Consider the following 18125-nt stretch of genomic DNA (forward strand, 5'->3'; position numbering starts at 1 on the left):
TTATATGCAGTAAACCCTTTCTGGGGAGGGGGGACTATTCTGTAGAGCTACCTGCAAATTGGGCAGCGAGCTGTAGGGGTGCAGCTTCCTTTGATTCAATTATACTCAGTGTGTCAAGTAACTCCGATAAACTCTTTGGTCTCCAAGCTAAACGGGTAAAATATTTGATTGTTGGTAGTGCCCTATCTGGGGTGAAATGCCCTTGCTCATGTCTGCCCGGGAGAAGCCTCGTAACCGACGGCCAAGACAGTAAGACATTTCCATCCTCTTAAAAAGTTGTGTTTGAATCAGGGCTGTTGTGCTGGTATTTCTATATTGATTTCATGCTGAAGTAATTCTTGCCTTATTGAGTTAAGATATTAACACCAACTTCACTAGTTTATGAGTGCGCGTGCACACACACCATAGGTAATAGGAAGTTGAAAATTACTAGTAATATCCATATTCCTATTGATCACTGTACTGGCTAGTTTTGTGTCAACTTGACAAAGGCTGGAGTTATCACTTGACACAGGCTGGAGTTATCACAGAGAAAGGAGCTTCAGTTGGGGAAATGCCTCCACGAGATCCAGCTGTAAGGCATTTTCTCAATTAGTGATCAAGAGGGGAGGTCCCCTTGTGGGTGGTGCCATCTCTGGGCTGGTAATCTTGGTTAAGAGAGCAGGCTGAGCAAGCCAGGGGAAGCAAGCCAGTAAAGAATGTTCCTCCATGACCTCTGCATCAGCTCCTGCTTCCTGGCCTGCTTGAGTTCCAGTCCTGACTTCCTTTGGTGATGAACAGCAATATGGAAGTATAAGCTGAATAAACCCTTTCTTCCCCAACTTGCTTCTTGGTCATGATGTTTGTGCAGGAATAGAAACCCTGACAATCCTGTATACCCATTTTATCTGGATATAGAAGCACCCCTCCATTTATTTAGTAGTTATGTAAACTAGCACATCCACTCAATGGTATTGGGTTCTTTGATGGCTTGAAAACCATCAAAGTGACAGAGGCAACCCCAGAGAGCAGGACAAGTGTAACTCTGAGGAAAGAAAATCCAGGGGTCAGATATCTGCTGCATCTCGCCAATATAGTGGTTCTTAACCTTCCTAACACTGTGACCCTTTAGTACAGTTCCTCATGTTGTGGTGACCCCCTAGCCATAAAATTATTGCTGCTTCCTAACTGTACTCTTGCTACTGTTATGACTCATAATGTAGACATCTGATATGCAGGATATCTGCATGTGACTCCCAAAGGGGCTGTGACCCACAGGTTGAGAACAGCTGCTCAATTAGCTGGTGAACTGGGGGGGGGGGAGGGGCTTGTGTTTCTTATCTGAAAAGTGTATATGGTGAGAGATTGGTTGCAGAACATTGTTGGAACTTTTTTTGGGGGGGGTGCATTATGCCTAGGGGGTCCTGGCTCCTGGTCAGCCTTAGTGAATAGCAGCCAGTGTTCACATTAGACCATCAGCAGTTTTGGTATGGAAGAGATCTGCTTCCCTGGTCTCTGATCACCCACCATCTTTGCTGTTACCTTCACCATCCCCTCTCAGACCTCTAGCAAGCCTCCAGGCACAGCTGGGGGACTTACCTGCTGGTAGCTGCTGGCCCAGGAGGCGCGGAGGGCTTCCCAGCCTCCAGAGCTCTTGGCCTTGCTCTCCAGGTGAGCCCGCAGTTGTGTTTCCAGCTCCTGGCTGACTTGCTCCAGAGCACGCACCTTGGTCATATACTCCACTAGGCAGCCCCCCAGGTCCTCAACAGTAGTGCGATCCCTTTCTGGGCCCAGAGCAGGCACGTTGGCAAGGCCTGAACTCCGTAGGCCCTGTAGGAAGACACTGCTGATGCCCAGGGCCCGGCGGGTCACTCGGGCACCGAGGCCGCCTATGCCACCACTGGGTGCGACTCCTACATAGACCCCAGGGGCACGGACAAGGCTACCCACAGCACTGGTCCTGGATGCTGGGGGGCTATCCAGGGAGGATGGAGAGCGTGTTCCCCTGAGGGATGACACCCTGTGCCTCTGCACGGGCATGCTGGAGTTGGTTCCCGAGGGCAAGTCCGCTGCCACTCTCCTCTTGCTCATCCTCTCTGCCTCTGTGGTGCCTGGCAGATTTACAGGGTCCAGGGGCTTTCGGTTGCCAGCCCCAGCATCCCTACGGCCTGGTCATGGGCTTCTCTGGAAGTTTCCCTGTCCCTGTGCTCTTTGTCTACTGCCTTCCACGAGTTTCGGGCATTCATTGAGCTGGAAGAGAACCGCCCCACCAGCCTTTGAGAGGCACACAGGCATTCTCTGTTGCTGGGTCATGTGCCCAGCCATCCGGACTTTTCTGGGGTGGGGGTGGGGGTGGGTATAGCAGTGCAGCCTGTGGGAATGGGTCATCTAGATTTACCTATTTCTTTTTAGAAATGGTCTCTAATGTAGATGGGCCTTAAAATCCTTATGCAGCCAGGAAGACTTTAAATTTTTGATCCTTCTGCCTCCAATTCCTGCGATAGAATCCAGGGCCTCATGCATACTATGAACCCCAGTCCATGGCTTTTATCATGTCACTACCACAGAGGGCCAGGCAGGCAACAAACTGTCCCTACTTCACTGGTGAGCAAACAGGCTACAGAACCTTAGATGACACGTGTTGATATCCATATCTCACACTACTACAAGCTGGGACTCCATGTAAGGGCCTCTGGGCTAATTACAGAGGATGTCCGCATCTCTTTGTGTATGCATACGCGCAGGTGTGTGTGCGCACATAGGAGCCAGCCATGGAGGAAGGCAGCCCCACAGGCCCAAGGGAAACAAAGCAAGCCTGGTCATGCTTTCTTCCTTCAGGTCCGGTAGCCATTCCAGGCCCCTTCCAGCTCCGTCCTCCCCTCCCCCTCATGTCTGCCCTCTGACACTCTGCTTGTCAGTGGCTGGCCGTCGGCCATGTTTCTTCTCCTGTAGACCTTGCGGTACATGCTGCTTGATTGCTAACTCTGACACAGCCAGCAGACGTTTTAGGACCTGAGCTGCGGGGCAGCTGTTAGGCTCTGGTCTCCCTTCCACCTCTGTCTCACCCTTTAATAAAACCAAGAAGGGAGAACAACAGAGGGATTTCTGGAAAGGGATGCTCCAAGTTTGGGTTTTGTCAGCACCTCAGGTTTTTCTTTTCTTTTTATTTTATGTACATTGGGGATCTGACTGCATGCATATCTGTGTGAGGGTGTCAGATCCCCTGGAACAGACATCCTGGAACACAGGATGGTTTTGAGTAGGCACCTCAGGTTTTAATCCTGGCCTTTGGCATCTTCCAAGTCACACTGTCAACAGTTATATCCCAATCACTTTTGGGGGCTAGAATGGTCCCTTCAGCCTGAGCGTGGCATAGCCCTAAAACACCATGTGCTGAGTGAGGTTTTAGTGTATTGAAAGTATGCACCCCAAGTCCAGAGATGGACCTTGGATTCCTTGATCCTGTAACGTGAGAGTTGACTCCAGGCAAGAGAAGGCAACAGGAATCAATTTCTGGTGGGTACTGAGTATATCCAAGTCTGAGCATAATTCCATTCTCTGATTTTTTTTTTCAATTCAACTTTAGAACTCAGGAAAATAAGACAGTTGACATGTACTGTTGTTTGGGGTGCATCATGTACAATTTCAGAAGTATTATCTCATAGATACTATTATTTCCCTTTGTGATAAAAGACCCAGGGATCCCACGGCCAGAATGTACAGAGCTGAGAAAGCCTCTTTAATCCAGAATGTGTAAGGTCGTCTCTGGCAGTTACCACTCACCAGGGTTACAAGGCGGCTCATCTGCTAGAATTTTGTGTGCTTTTAGTTTCCATTCTTTATGAAAACTGCAACCTTTCTCCTCCCGTTTTGTTTACTCGAGACAATGTAAGAGGGACTTTGTTACTTTTGTGTGTTTATGTGGAGACCACAGATCTACTTTAGGGCCACCCTCAGGGGCTGGCTTGTTTGAGACAGGGTCCCCTGTTGGTCTGGAACTCCCCAATTAGGCTAGACTTGTAGGTCAATGAGCCTCAGGGATCTGCCTGGCTCTGCCTACCCAGCGCTAAACACAAGTGTCACCACACCCAGGTTCTGTACATGGGTTCTGGGGATTGAATTTGGATCCTGATTGTAAGATACTTGACTAAGGTACCTCCCTACCTCTCAGGAGACACAAGATTAAACATCGGTGTTGTTTATCTGATTAGCAAATTAAGGAGCCAATTGAATCAAGTAAAGGCCAGTCAGTAGTTATAGGCTGTAGCTTACACAGATGGTGGCGTTCTTCCTCTGCAGCTCTCATGATGCACTGGGGCTGGGTTATGGTAACTGCCTCCTAATCCAGGTGGTACTACTGCTGGGCTCCACAGAGCTGCATTTCAGTCGGTTCTGGGATGGATTATCCAAGGCCCAATGCAGAGTTCAAGCTACTGATTATAAATGTGCCATGAGTGTCTAGGCACTGTTACTGTGCAGGGCATAGTAAAGATTAGTGGTTTTAGACACTCTCAGACCCAGAGACATTTACTTTAAATCTACCCAGTCCTCTGGAGATGGGAACAGGCAAGGGGAGACACCTGGATGGACACCAATGTTTCAAAGACGCGAAGAGAGCAGACTCTCCCTTGGGTAACTCACCCTCTTGTTCTAAAAGATCTCACCAACCCTGTTTTCTCATCACACTGTAAAGTTCAATACAATGTTCAACTTGATAAGTATACATGAAAACAAGATAGTTAGGGGTACCACTGAAGGGAGACTTAAAGGCTATTTTTTAAAATGAAAAGAATGCAAAATGTATTAGCGACTTGGTCCTCTGGGTAATAAAATAAGTTTATTTATATATACATGGTAGCTGAATTCTGTGGATACGGAAAAATAAGTCATACATCCACAAATGTATATATATATAACATATGTATCTTTGATGACATATATTATATATACATTTTACTTTACAAACATGTTTTTCTCAATACATACTCACACACATTGGTATATTCAATGCAGTAGCTAACAGAAATATTATGATAAGGTTAAGGTCAGACAGCAACATGTTAGAGAGCAAAATCTCGGCACAACATTTAACCTGCTTCTTTGTGGGTTGAAGTCTTTGAGGAGAGACAAGCAGACTCTAAGTAGGTCCATGTAACATTGAGAAACACACATTAGTTTTGAAGGCCGTCTTTCTTTTGGAAATGGGGAATGGAAGAAGAGAAACAGTCCTGATGAGAAAATCACAGCAACAACACAGACATGGAAATCAACAGACAAATTCAAGCTCCAATCTGATAAGAACATCTATATTCAAAATATACTATCAAACTATTATTTTTCTTTTAGAGAAGGGGAGAGAGGTTGAAGTTAAATCCCTAGCCATGACAGGTTAGGAAAGTAACAGAGAAAAGCAATTGGCTCCAGAAACCCCTCTTGGGTCTCTGAGAGTCTGATCCTTGTTGGCCACGCTGGGTACAGTGTGGGCTGGGGAAGGCAGCTGGACCTGGACCCAGGGGAACAAGGGGTTTGGGGACAGCGAAAGCGGATGGCAAGTTTGTGGGCAGGTCTGCCGTGCTTCTGCCTGTAGACAGAATGGCACTTCTTTCAAGTGAGTCATTTGGCAATCTTTTTTTTTTTTCCTTTAAAGATTTAATGGGGGAAGGTTAAAAAAAATAGTTCTACACTGCAAGGCTTAATAGATAAACCTGTTCTCATGGAGCACAGTATCATTGCCTTTGGAGAAAGCAATACCGAATCCCAACCAACACTTGACCCTTGAACAGTGAAGGGCAAGGGCTGAGATCTGCATCTGTCCTCCAGGAAGAGAGGCAGGGCATCCAAGGACAGGCAGGGATGTTAGAAGGGATGCTGAGAAGAGTTTCTAGGGACCACTTTTCTGCCAGACAAAGGCAGTCCTGTTTCTTCTAGCATGGTGGGAGCATCCTGTGGGGTCATAAAAGGGGTCTGGAGGCTCTTGATGGCCTTCACCGATCCTGTCAAACTCGACATTCAGTGATGCTACAGTGAGGCTCCAGACTGGCACCATTCCCTTCCGTTTTGCACACCACCTGCCTGTGTCCTCTGCCGTGGTGCCCCAATTCCCACCACTAGGATACATACAAAAAGACAGGAGATGGGGGCACGCTGAGTCCTGGGAACCAGAGCATCAAGACCACGCAGATGACCACTCACTTGGCCACACTAACATTCAGCTTCCACGGGAGACTGGTCTCTTTCCTCATCTGCCCAGGGCTCCTGGAACCTCTACATGCCCAGAACAGTTAAGAGAAGCAATCAGTGCAACCACTTTGCTTAGAAATACCTTTATTTTATAAAGCCATGGGTCATTCTGTAAATTTTTTTTTTAAACCACACTTGTAAAAAAGATGTTGACAATTCTTAGGAAAAAAAGCTGAAAATGTCTCTTATTAAGTCAGGGTTACACAAAGGTTATATTTATAATATATATATATTTGTATATTTATAATTTAGAGACAAAAATAGGGAGTGGCAAAGCGGAGGCTGCTGCATCTAGATCTCGGAAACTTGGTCATTTCCCACGAACAGTGTTTCCTGGCAGAAGGGGTTCACGAGGACCATCCCAGTGTCTCGATAGTCGCCATTGGCTGGGGAGCGGGGCTCTGAGAGCTGGTCCTGAGGAGAGAGGGAGGAAGCCGGTGTGAGCTGGGGATGGAGTGAGGAGCGGCTGCTCTTCAAGAAATGCACACACACAAACTCAGCAGTCAGAAGGATGGAAAGTTCCAGGCTAGCCTGGGCTATATACAGTGAGAGATTGCCTCAACAAATCAAGCAACCAAGCACACAAGTACATACACGCCCCCCCCACCACATACATCACAATACCACACAATGCACAGAAATATCACATCCCCTCATACCTCCCCCCACACTACATATCCCATCCCAGCCCCCAAAGACACACAGACACACACATACATGTACACACACACACCTATCCCTAATTGCCTTAGTGTGCAACAGTTGATGTCCTTGCTGCTGCTTCCTCAGACACCCAGGCAAATGCAAAGCTTTTCCTTTCTAGATACACGGATAGGAGCCACCTATCCTATAATCACCCCTCAGAGTCTGACAGGCCTACAAGTCTTCAGAGCCAGTCTATCCTCCTCTTAAGAGCCCCCCAGAGTCTGATGAGAATCATTCCCCCATTTCTTGTTGCAACACAAGCACCCATGTGGACCACAGTAAGATACGTGCTAAGTGAAACAACACCCCCAAATCCTCAGCCTGTCTGCTAAGCCCCCAGGTGGAAAAAGGCTTTAGACAGGCACCCCAGGCCCGCTCAGAGGGGAATCAGAGTTTGACAGAGTTTCCTGTTCAGCAAGCCCGTGTGGGCTACTAAGGGCCCTTCTCAGATCCAGGTATTAATTGAGTGAAAAGGCGGAACAAGCCAAAAGCCTGACTGAATGCCAAATAACCAATATCTCAAAACTGCCAGGTTGCTATGAAGCCAGTGAACTCAATGCTGTGATACCTCTGTGTGTGCAGGCCTGGGCCAGACTTCCTCAGAAGTGCCTTCATTTTAAGAAGCCACAATTCATTCTCTGAAGTTTATTTTTAAACAAAACAGACAAAGGACAGTTCCTGAGGGGGAAGGGCTGGCTGCTTTATGGACAGTCAGGGAAGAAAGAGGAAACAATCCTGTCCATAAAATGTCTTTTCAGGAGACGAGGGCTTGTCTTTGGCCAAATCTCATCAGGAGAGTGCACGTAAGTCTGATCCTTCTAACTATGGAGAAGAGATCGAAGTCTTTCCTCTGAGCTGTGGGGGTTTGCAGCTTGAAATCCGGCTTGTGTTGCTTTCCACTTTTAATGGGGTGAGCAAGTGTGGACCAGTGGTGAACCTGGGGTGTGTATGAAGCACAGCATGGGGAAAAAAAGGTATCTGGGAAACAAGGACAGCAATGGGGTGGGGAGGGAGGGAGGGAGGAAAAGGAAACAAAAATAGAAAAGTGTCCAGGTACCCTGCGTACCTCGATCTGCTAGTACCTTTATCATCACAGACAGTAGAGGTGCCAGGCAGAGAGAGACTTTCTAAGGCACTGTATGTGGAAGCTTCTGGATGGGTAAGTGTGGCTCTGAGGAAGCAGCATATAGGAGAGTGTGGTCATCCTGTGGGTGGGGCGGGCGGTCTACAGGGCATGTATGTCCCTGGCACTTCCCATCCTGGCTCTGAGCTGCCCCCATTCTGGCCTCACACAGCATCAGATCGGAGTGTTGCAAGAGACCACAGTCCCTTCTTTACAAGGACAGCAGAGCCAAGGGAGTAGACTGGCAGTGGACTTCACAGACTGAAGCCACCACTGGCTGGCTTTCTGCCATGGCTTTTGTGGTGCCTTCTGTTCTTAAGACTGTGGCTAGTTGGCCCTTGTTACTGGAGACCCCCCTGGCCTGGTGCTGATTGCAGATCAGGAACGACCCCGACCCTGACCACCACGGTTCTGCATGGAGAACCCCACGGTGCTCTGCAAGTGGGTGCTTTTCTATAGCATGGTTACGGGCTCTGCTCTTCAGGGTTCACGTCCCCATTTTTAGAGAAAATATAAGGCATTTATGCCTCACCACCCAGATTCAAGCCTTTCTCGAGTTTTTCACTTAACTAGAAGAAGAATGTATGCTGGCTTCCCCATCCATGAAACCTTCATGGAGCCTGTGTTGCTCCCTATGCTTTGGCTACATATACCCTTTTGTGGAGTGGCTACTGTGTAGCAGTCTCTGAACTGGGGGATGAGTCATGGAGCCTTTATTCCTGGCTCATTCATCTACTGCATGTCTGCTGCGGAGCACTGTGGGCCAGGCCAGACACAGCCCGTGGATACAGGAAACTGAGAAGTGAACTCACACAAGGCTCCTGCCCTCAGCAAGGAGAGGGAAAGAAATGTGTCCCAAGAGCAGCAGGCTGCAGTGCCTGGGGATGAATGAGGAGGGTGGGTCTCTAATGGGCTGAGGGCAGTCCAGGAAGGGCTCCTTAGAGAGACCTGTAGGAAGTGATGGCCTAGGCATTAGGGGGAGAGGTCCAGTTAAGCTTAACAGCAAAGCTCTTGTGGGGAATGGGCTTTCTGTACAGAGCAAAGAGCCTAGAGCCGCCAGGGGAGTGTGGGGGTGGTCTGAGACTAGCTCATGAAGAGACCAGAAAGAGGAATTGTGTGTGTGTGTGTGTGTGTGTGTGTGTGTGTGTGTTTTGCATGCGGTCGAGAAGTCAACCTCAGGTGTTGCTCCTTAGGAGTCAGCCTGAACCAGGTCCTCTCACTGGGAACTGGGGGCTTAGCTGATTGCACAAGGCTGGTTGGCCAGCAAGTCCTGGGAATTCTTCTGCCTCTGTTGCCCAAGTACTGGAAAGCTTGTGTACCATTACAATTGGATTCTTACATGGATTCTGGGGTTTTCTCTCTCCTCCCCTTCTCCCCTCTGCCTTCCTTTCTTCTCTCTCTCTCTTCTCCATTCTTCCCCCTCCTTCCCTCCTTTCATTTCTTATGGGTCTCATGTAGTCCAAGCTGGCCTTGGACTCCCAAAGTAGCTAAGTAGCCTGGACTTCTGATCTTCCTACCTCTACCTCCCCAGTGCTGGGACCATAGCATCCTACATCTAACTTTAGCTTCTCTTTATGGTGCCCCAAGGATCCACTTGGGAGCTGGGGTCCATGGCCAATGGGTTGATGCTTTTGAGAGATCATCTGGCTCCTGTCCTGATGGACTGACTGCAGGAGGTATGATAGAATGGGAGATCATTCCAGAGTCTAATGTAGCCATCAGAGCGTGAGGAGAGGGCAATAGACTGGCACCAGGGTAGGCTAAGCTCATGCTTAGCAAGAACCAATAGAATCTGCCAACAGACTGGCTGAGAGCGTGCGAGGTGGACTCGGGGGACTACAGCAGTGTCATGAACACAACCAGGGACACCAGGTGAGCTTGGGACTGGGACCAGGAGGGCATCAATGAATGGTTCCAGGTTGGGTCAATGAATCTGTTAGGTAGGGATGTGGCTGAGGGTGGGGGAGACATCAGAGCTGCAGACAGATATGGCACTGGTGGTGTAGCAGTTATGCCATACACCTGAGGGGAACACAAGAGGAGCTGTGAGTGGCTGAGCTGGGGACTTGTTGATGAGAGGTCCCACAGCACAGGACTGGATACTCTTGGCCTGAGAAAGAGCCGCCAGGACTAGGGATGGCAAGCAGGAGGTAGGGAGAGTGTGATGCGGAGTTAACATCAGGCTGGCTGTCACAGGGTAAATACCAGGATAGGAAAGCGGAAGATGCTAAGATGCGACGGCAGGTCTCCTTCACAGTTCACTTAAAAACTCTAAGGGACTAGATCAGCTGAGTTTGGACAAGGGAACAATGTAGCTACAGTCACAGTCATCAAAGCTCACCCCAGATGCCCTGGGAATGGAGGAACAGGGAAGGCAGCCTGCACCATCAGGGTTCCCCGTTACAATAACTCAGTTCCCCCTCACCGCTCTCCTGGACCATCTCCTTCCTTTGGACCATCTGTCTCCCTTTGTGGGTACACCGAGTGAAGCCCAGTAATCCCTGTGCTCTTGGGAGGGCTTCCTCCCCTGGGCCCACTGCACCTCATCTAGTACTATTTTTAATTCGGTTTGCTTTTGAGTGACACCAGGCTTCGTCTAGTCTCCGGGGCCACAGCTCAGAATTGGAAGTCTCCTGAGAGCATGTTTTCCTCTTCAATTCCCAGAGACTGCTTGCTACAAAACCAGTCCTCGATAAACATTTGTTACTTATTCCCAGATTGGAGAAGTTCTGGGAACAGCTTTCCCAACTCCAGTGTGCAGAAAGCACCTGGGGTGGTGGTGGTGGTAGTGGTGGGCTCTTTTCAGAATCAGACCCCAAGCTCAGTAGGGCTGGGGGAAGGAAGCCCCTGATCCAGTGAGCTCTGCAGAGGAGCAGGCCCTCTGAGCGGCTACTTTGTTGCTCTTTCTGTGCAGGTTGGGGGACGGTTACCTCTGAGGTCTCTAGGGACTGGATCTCCCTTGGGAGCTCCACCGCGTGTCTGTTGAAGTAGTCCATTGTGATGGCGTTGTTCCAGTAGCTCAGGTTGTTCTCCGGGTTGGCTGTCTTCTTCTTCCTCCTCATGCAGCACACTGTCAACAGGACGGCTGTGGAGAGAGGCCCAGTCAGAGAGAGGCAGAGGGAGGAGACAAGTGACTTAGTGTCAGAGGGGTGCAGAGGACATCCTGCCCCCAGCCTCCGTGTTCATTTAGACTCATGTATCCCAGGCTGGCTTCGAGCTCACTGTGTGATTGAGGACGGCCTGGAATTTCTGATCTACTGACTGCAGCTTCTGGGTCCTGGGATCACGGGTCTGTGGCACCACTCCTGGTTTCAGTGCTGGGGACTGAAACCAGGGATTTGTGCATTTAAGATAAGCACTTCGGTAAAAGCTCCACCCCCCACCCCCCATATGTCAACCACTACCTTGATTTTGAGTACCTACTGTGTACTAGAAAAACTGTTAACAGTTATCAGTTTTCCTACCGGTCTATCCTACTGTGTGCTCTCAGAAGAGGCCAGGCTATTGATACATAGGTAATAAAAGGAATTGGGAGATGTCACTAGGATGGCTATTTAGTAAGAGATGATGAGGGGACACGTGAAAGGCCACTTCAGTCACAAAGCTGGCATCCAGGGGAGGAGACAGCTCTGTGCAGACAGACAGCATATTCCAGGATTGGAGAACAGCACCGTGCAAAGGACCAACAGCACCTATGGACAGCCCAGGTGTGTGTGAGAAAAAGTGCAGTATGGCCTGGAGAGTGGGCGGGGAGGTAGGAGGGGAAGCCAGGAAGTGTTGATAGGTATACCCCAGGGGTTTGTCGGAAGGGAGGCTACATGTGACTTGGTGGCATTTGTGGTTGCTGCTGTGCTGTGCTTTAAGGATGCACCAAGAAAGGGCTTTGCTCATCTGCTGGGGACAAAGATCAGCATTTGTGTTCAGTGACTCAGACCGTGGAGAGATCTCTGCTGAAGCAGGGGGTGACAGATATAGACGCATTAGACAAAAGCTCGAGGCTCAGTTAAAAAGATGTGACCAGCCAGTCATATAGGACTTGTAGTTCAGGGACATTATCCATTGATAGCTACAAAGGTCCTTTTGACCTCGTGGAGTCAGTATTAGAGTTCATAATTTCCAGATAAGTCATTTTTATCAATAGGCTTAGGAGCAAAGCTGGGTGTGTGGACTCCAAAGTTTCTGCTCTTTAACACTCAGGTTTCTGCTCAAGGGCAACACAAGGGCTCACCCTGTTGAGGTGACTGCAGCCCAGCTTTTCTGAGCCTGGCCCCTCACATTGTGTAACAGGTGACCCTGGTCTCTACAGTGTCCTAGTGCCTGAGAATGGGGGCCCAGGCTGCTCTGTTCAGAGGCCAACACCAGGGGGCAGCAGAGGGCCATCTCCCACAGAAGCAATCTGAGGACTTGACCACTACAGGCTTATTACTTAGGGTGTAGAAACTGGCACATTTATGAGCTGAGATCTTAGAGCCCAAGTTCCATTCCCGAGGGGTCACTGGAACATTCTGTATGCCCCCACTGGCCTTTCTGGAATGATCTCCAACCAAGATCAGGAGGCAGCTTCTATTTGCAGTTTGCATTATCTGCTCTGGCCAGAAAGAAAGGCTTCCAGGTTGCTAATCATGCCTCTAAGAGTAGCTTTTAAAAAGCCCTTGACACATGGAGGGGGCTGCTGAACGGGCTGAAGGGGATTTCAGAGACGGCTGGTGTCAGATTGTTCAAACTTTGTGGCTTCGTCTTTCCCTTCTTCTCACAGCCCAGGAAGGGGCAGAAAGGGCTGCTAAGCCCAAAGTGTAAACGGGGCATAGTTAGGGCATCCTTTCACCCTGCTCAGAGACACCATGTCTGTCACAGATGCCCTCTCTCCCTCCTCCCTGGTATCTTTATTCCTCAGAGCCACCAGACTCTGTCTCTGAAACATCAAGCGGGAAATGGCCAGGGCACGTGACGCCAGTAGAACCAGGTCTCTGAAGACACAGAAACACTTTGGAAGTGAGGAGGGGGTGGGCGGTTCTTTAGCTTTGCTGATGTGGGAGTTGGCAGGGACAAGCGGTCACTTTCCACCTGCTGGCCTGTGAGGGTATCTGACAGTACATCACACACTTCACTGCCACAGACTTCAAACAGGGTGTCAGGGAGAAGGATGCCCTTACAAGCCACGTCTCTGAGGAAGGGGGGTAGGGACCTGTGATTGGACCCACTGAGTTGTTACAAACAAGCAAGCGAGATCAAAGAGACAGAGATGGTCTTAGAGACTGCCCGGTCATGAGGAAATGGTTGTGGAAGCTGGAATCGGAACCCAGGCATCAACACACTACTCACAAGGCCCAGGCAAGCTGCTTAACCTCTCGGCCTCTGTGCAGGCCAGACGAAATCCTGCACGCAGCAGAATTCTGCCCCGCTCCTGATTGCCTTTCCCACCTGTGAGTCTTAGTTTGAAAAGTAGGAAGTGGGAACCCTAGAGATGAGCCTCCCAAGGCCACATGTGCCTACTGCTATGTCCGAGTCCCTAATGCCCCTGACTGGAAGCTCGAGCCTGTGTAAGGTGCAGACATCCTGTGTAATGTGTGGGAGGCTCTGTGGCTTGAATCCACTTCTCTTGGGAACTTCCCAGCCTTTGCAGAAAGAGACACTGGGCTCTGTGACTATGACAGTCTCAAGGTGAATGCTCTAGTTGTGTTTAGAACTATAACTTCACTATTCTAACCTTTCATCCAAGAGAGAGGAGGCTAACATGCTCTCAGCGCTACATAGTTTACAGGCCTCTTCAGCCGGCACAGCCAAGGTGAGAGAAAGACATGAGTGTTCTTCCACCCACCCACAGAAGTAACTGAAGATCACTGAAGTTGATCAAGACCCAGCTAATTACACCACCAGGACCACGGGTTGTGGTAATCTTTGAGTAGGTGTTGATTATCTCCCATTACTCTGAACACTAGAGGGAACACACAGTTCGGCCTTAGAAGCCCTCTGTCAGCTACACAGTGAGTACAAGGTGTGAGCTACTTAACCATTTAGTTAAAGAATCAACCGCTCCGTGTTTCCAAAGGCAACAGCCACTGAGACCCTACGGGGAATGAGTGGGGGGGCCCCCTCCGTCCGTAGTTCTAGAACAGCCCTGAGAGTTAAGCAAGCTCTCGTGGGTTTCCCAGTAACGAACCTTCTGTGACTTATCAGATGAGTGATAGATGGAAGGGTCACTGGTATGAAGCCGGGACCCTGTGTACTCTGTTCACATGACAGGACTCTGTGGGCTCTGAGAAGCGATCAAAGCCCCACAGGTTCCCCTGGAAGATCCAACCTTTCCAAATACCTGCTGCATTGCCAGCTGCCGGGCCTGAATCCACACAGGATGAGTGGCAGTCACCCCTCCTCTCTGCTGTCTCTTGAGCTCCCTCCCCACAGCAAACCCTGATTGAAGACCCTCCATGCATACTGGCTCTGATTTTCACGTGTCTAGGGGGTAAGCATTGCAAGTGTGTGGAGATGCGCTGCCCAAATCCTGCTGCCCCTTCAGGTTTACCACCATCCCTGACACCTGCACCAGGACGGACTACCGCAGGGCCGTCAAGAGCATGCGCAGTCTCTTGGGATCCCTCTACAGCTCAAGGCTTCCACCAACCCAGCAGAAACACTCAGACGTTGTTCCACCTCCTTTATCTCCCATCTCCTTCTGTGTCTCAAGGCCTGCATGGCTGCATAGGGCTTGCCTCGCTCACTCCAGCTCTCCCTGGGTGGTATTTTATATATAGTACAGCTGCCTGGCATCTGCCCTTTGAAGGACCTGAACTGACACAGCAGACGTCTCTCTCATCCAAGAGAAGAGAAAGCGTAGGACCGCTGGTGAAGTCCACAGTCAAGAGCTGCCAGGGCTGGGTTGTGGGCAGGCGTGTTTGATTCCACAAGCTGGTTTTAGCACTTCAGGGCACTCCATAAAGGATTCAACTGACAGAAGACAGGGTGGTTTTCAGCTCTTATGTCCCTAAGAGGGTTTAGTGCCCAGCTCCTCACCTTAGCATGTGGGGGTTAGGTGGTTAGAAGTCTAGCAGGGGGATACTACCTTAAAGCCCAGAGATAGCTATAGTTTAGCTTGAGTGGGTCATGGCCAGAGTGACAATTTAAGGATGAGATCTGCCTTCTCCTCACCACCTCCTCCCATTGGTCCATAATTCCAAAGAGACTACCCACCTAACACACACACACAGGCACATGTTTATGCTTGTATTCATGCTTAACATTCACTGGACAATGAGCAGAGCTAAGAATTATGGGTCCTAAAACACCCCTTGGAATATTGGATTAATGGTCCAGAGCCTGGAAAAAGCCTTGCTCTGGGGTGAGTATCAAGGTCAGGGAGTGGCTCTCCTCTGCCCTATCAGGCTGAACTTGCATTGGTGATGCAGCACATCTGTCTCTGCTCTGGCTTCCTTATCTAACCCTCCCTAAAGCTCCATCTTCTCCCAGATGAGGCTGGGAGAAAACACTCCACAGTGTGAGGCAGGCCGAGGGAGCTCAGCAGAGCCTCCAAACTGTTCAGTGAAAACCCAAAGCACACAATAGTGAGTAATGACCACTGGCAGGCCGGAGGCTTAAGAGGAGGCAGCAGGACCTGTGCATCCTGATGGTGGCAGCAGAGACCAGCGCAGCAGCCACATGGCTCCTGGCCCTCGCTCCTAGTGGCCTGGAGCCAGTCAATTTTAGTTCTCTTCTGAAGCAGAGCTGGCAGCAAGTATCTGGCAGGGCTCAGGAGACAGAGCACTCCTCAGCCCTTGTACACTGATGCCCTTCCAGCTATTGGGAGGGCTGCTGACCCTCCATTGCTGTGCAGGCTTTGAGTTCAATATACTCCTCCCTCCCTCATTAGAACCAGGGGAATCATGAGCTGGAGAAAGCATAGCTCAGGGCAAGCCTCTTGCTGCTCTGTGAAACCTGGCTTCTCTCCCAGCCCCTTCACCAGCGGTGATAAAATTCTACACCTGCACTTTGGTACCAGTCTGCCTGGCTGGAGAGTCTGCTGTAAGGTCTGCAGAGGTGCTCTGTCTGGGGTACACAGACAGCAGGGAAGGTTGAAACATGAGCCTTCAGACCTGGAGGAGCCCAGCTGGTTTGGTCATTAGATGGAGCAGGACTATGGAAACAGTCCAAACAACACCTAGGGTCCTGAGACCAGACTGATTGATACTTTTAAGTATTCCCTGACAATGGCCGAGGATGGCCCATAGGGGCTATGTCTGTGACCAAGGGCACAGAGTTGATGTGGGGGCAGTCAGGACCCAGGTAGAAACATAAAGGAAGTGGACTCTGTTGATCCCTTGGGCTATAAAAGGCCAGTGTGGACACAATCAGATCTTTAGAGTGTCCTACCCCTGCCCCCCAGCACCTGAAGGCTCCTCTTACAGCTTCGACTTGTCCTTAGTTCTAGGCTGTGTCTGCCCTGCCTTGACTGACGTCGGTTTTCTAACTTAACAGTGCGGGTGATGACCAGAGAGTCTCCTGACACCTCGGTGCTGTGTGTCTATTTATGTGTTTATTTTCTTTAGCTAGTGTAGGAACAGAGCATTAAGACAATCCTGGGATCCCAACTATAATCGAGGGCGTCTGACACACTTGGGAGATTAGAAAGCAGCTACTTCTCACGTGTGACTGTTAATAATTTGCTTATTAATACGTGCTAAGTTTTTTCAACCTCCTTCCTATTTCAGAAGCAGGGATCACAGCCTATGGTCCACTATGCACAGCTGAGATGGATGTACCTAGGAGAGGCACAGCCCTAGGGGGTTTATCTCTGGATTGCTCCTTGATGTTGCAGTTCTTTCTGAATCTAGCAAGGTGTGAGTGGGTGTGGGGAGACCCTCTCTACCTATAGAGTCTGCTGTCATTGCTTCTTGGGAGACAGCCCACTCTACTGAGTAAGTTTCCTGCATATCAATATGAAGATGAACTTTTGTAAAATATTATTTAAATGAATTAATGATTTCATAGAATTCCTGATTTGATTTAAATGTTTTAGGAAGTTAGGGTAGTTGATAGAGAGTTTAAGGAGATGGTCTAAGGTGTTATGGCAGAGAGATATAATAAAGTTAGAATTAAGAATAGAACCTGCCTCCTCCTTGTAGAGTAGTGAGGGCTGCATAAGTTAGAAAAGGAACACAGCAAGCTTTCCTGTGTCACAAGCATGTAGTGGTACTTGGAAGAGAAAAATAGGCTTGGGACAAGATATTGATCAAAGAAAACATTCATTCTAGGCTGGGTCTGAGCTCCTGGATCTTGTGATCTAGGGATGTGGCCATAGATTTGGGTGTGTACCATGAAAAGACAGGGCTATGAGAAAGAGTAAAGAATTCTATTATGAGCATAAGAATATAGGATAGATGATTAGCCGGTTTAGCTGAACAAGACTTTAAAAATAGTAAGACAGATGATCTGTTTCTTGGCAAATACAAATTGTCATCAGCTAAGCATAGGAAAACACTTGCTACTATAGACTGGCTTGCTTAAACCCTGTTAATCAATGACAAAAGAGTTATTGCTTTGGGGTTTCAATGAACTTGTGGGGAGATAGATAGAAGGGAAATGTTTAGGTATGAGTTTCAAGAAGAATACATAACCAATAATCCTGATGTAATGTCCTTTTGTGTAATGAATCTGTCCTTAAAGAATTATGTTATTGTGGTGATTGTTTTTGGAGAATATGTAACTTGTGGCTATAAGGTAATCCTTTTCTTACACAGACAAGTGTTGTCTTAGGTAGTAGGAGCTTTGCTTCACCCACCAAGTGTGTGTGTGTTCCCTCAGTGAAGTCTGCTGAATGATCAATTGCTAACTACACATCAAAGTCAGCTTTTGACTCATGGCCAACTTTACACATTCCCTGAACTGGGTCCTGGAGTAGGAGTAGCCTTCCAGCCTCAACACAAGTTTTGTTGTTGTTGTTTTTCCCCAGCAAGCTGGGAGAAGGGATACTTGTAAAGAGGAGATGGGTGGAAAGCTGGCTGTGCTGAGGGCCTAAGCCTTCCCTGTGGCAAGAGGGAAGGGTGTTATTGGCTTGGTTTCACAGCCTCCCCATGGGAAGGAAGCC

At 49.1% G+C, this 18125-nt stretch overlaps 2 protein-coding genes across 5 annotated transcripts in view; both read right to left on the reverse strand.

The window, feature by feature from the left end:
* Bfsp2 (beaded filament structural protein 2) overlaps nt 1–2070 on the reverse strand; it is a 57790-nt gene extending 55720 nt beyond the window's left edge. The window contains exon 1 of the mRNA XM_021172981.2: nt 1579–2070. Within this exon, the coding sequence (XP_021028640.1) occupies nt 1579–2070 (492 nt within the window). The remainder of the gene's footprint in view (nt 1–1578) is intronic.
* Nucleotides 2071–4849: 2779 nt separating this feature from the next.
* The window catches only part of Tmem108 (transmembrane protein 108), a 298352-nt gene continuing 285076 nt past the window's right edge, over nt 4850–18125 (reverse strand). For all 4 annotated transcript variants that reach the window (XM_021172799.2, XM_021172798.2, XM_021172800.3 and 1 more), the window contains 2 exons: nt 10978–11132; nt 4850–6633 (listed from right to left, as the gene is read on the reverse strand). In XM_021172799.2, the coding sequence (XP_021028458.1) occupies nt 6511–6633; nt 10978–11132 (278 nt within the window). In that variant the 3' untranslated portion in view covers nt 4850–6510. The remainder of the gene's footprint in view (nt 6634–10977; nt 11133–18125) is intronic.

This window comes from Mus caroli, unplaced genomic scaffold, assembly GCF_978045245.1.
Source record: "Mus caroli unplaced genomic scaffold, Mus_caroli_1 scaffold_11, whole genome shotgun sequence".
In the NCBI taxonomy this organism is placed as follows: Eukaryota; Metazoa; Chordata; class Mammalia; order Rodentia; family Muridae; genus Mus; species Mus caroli.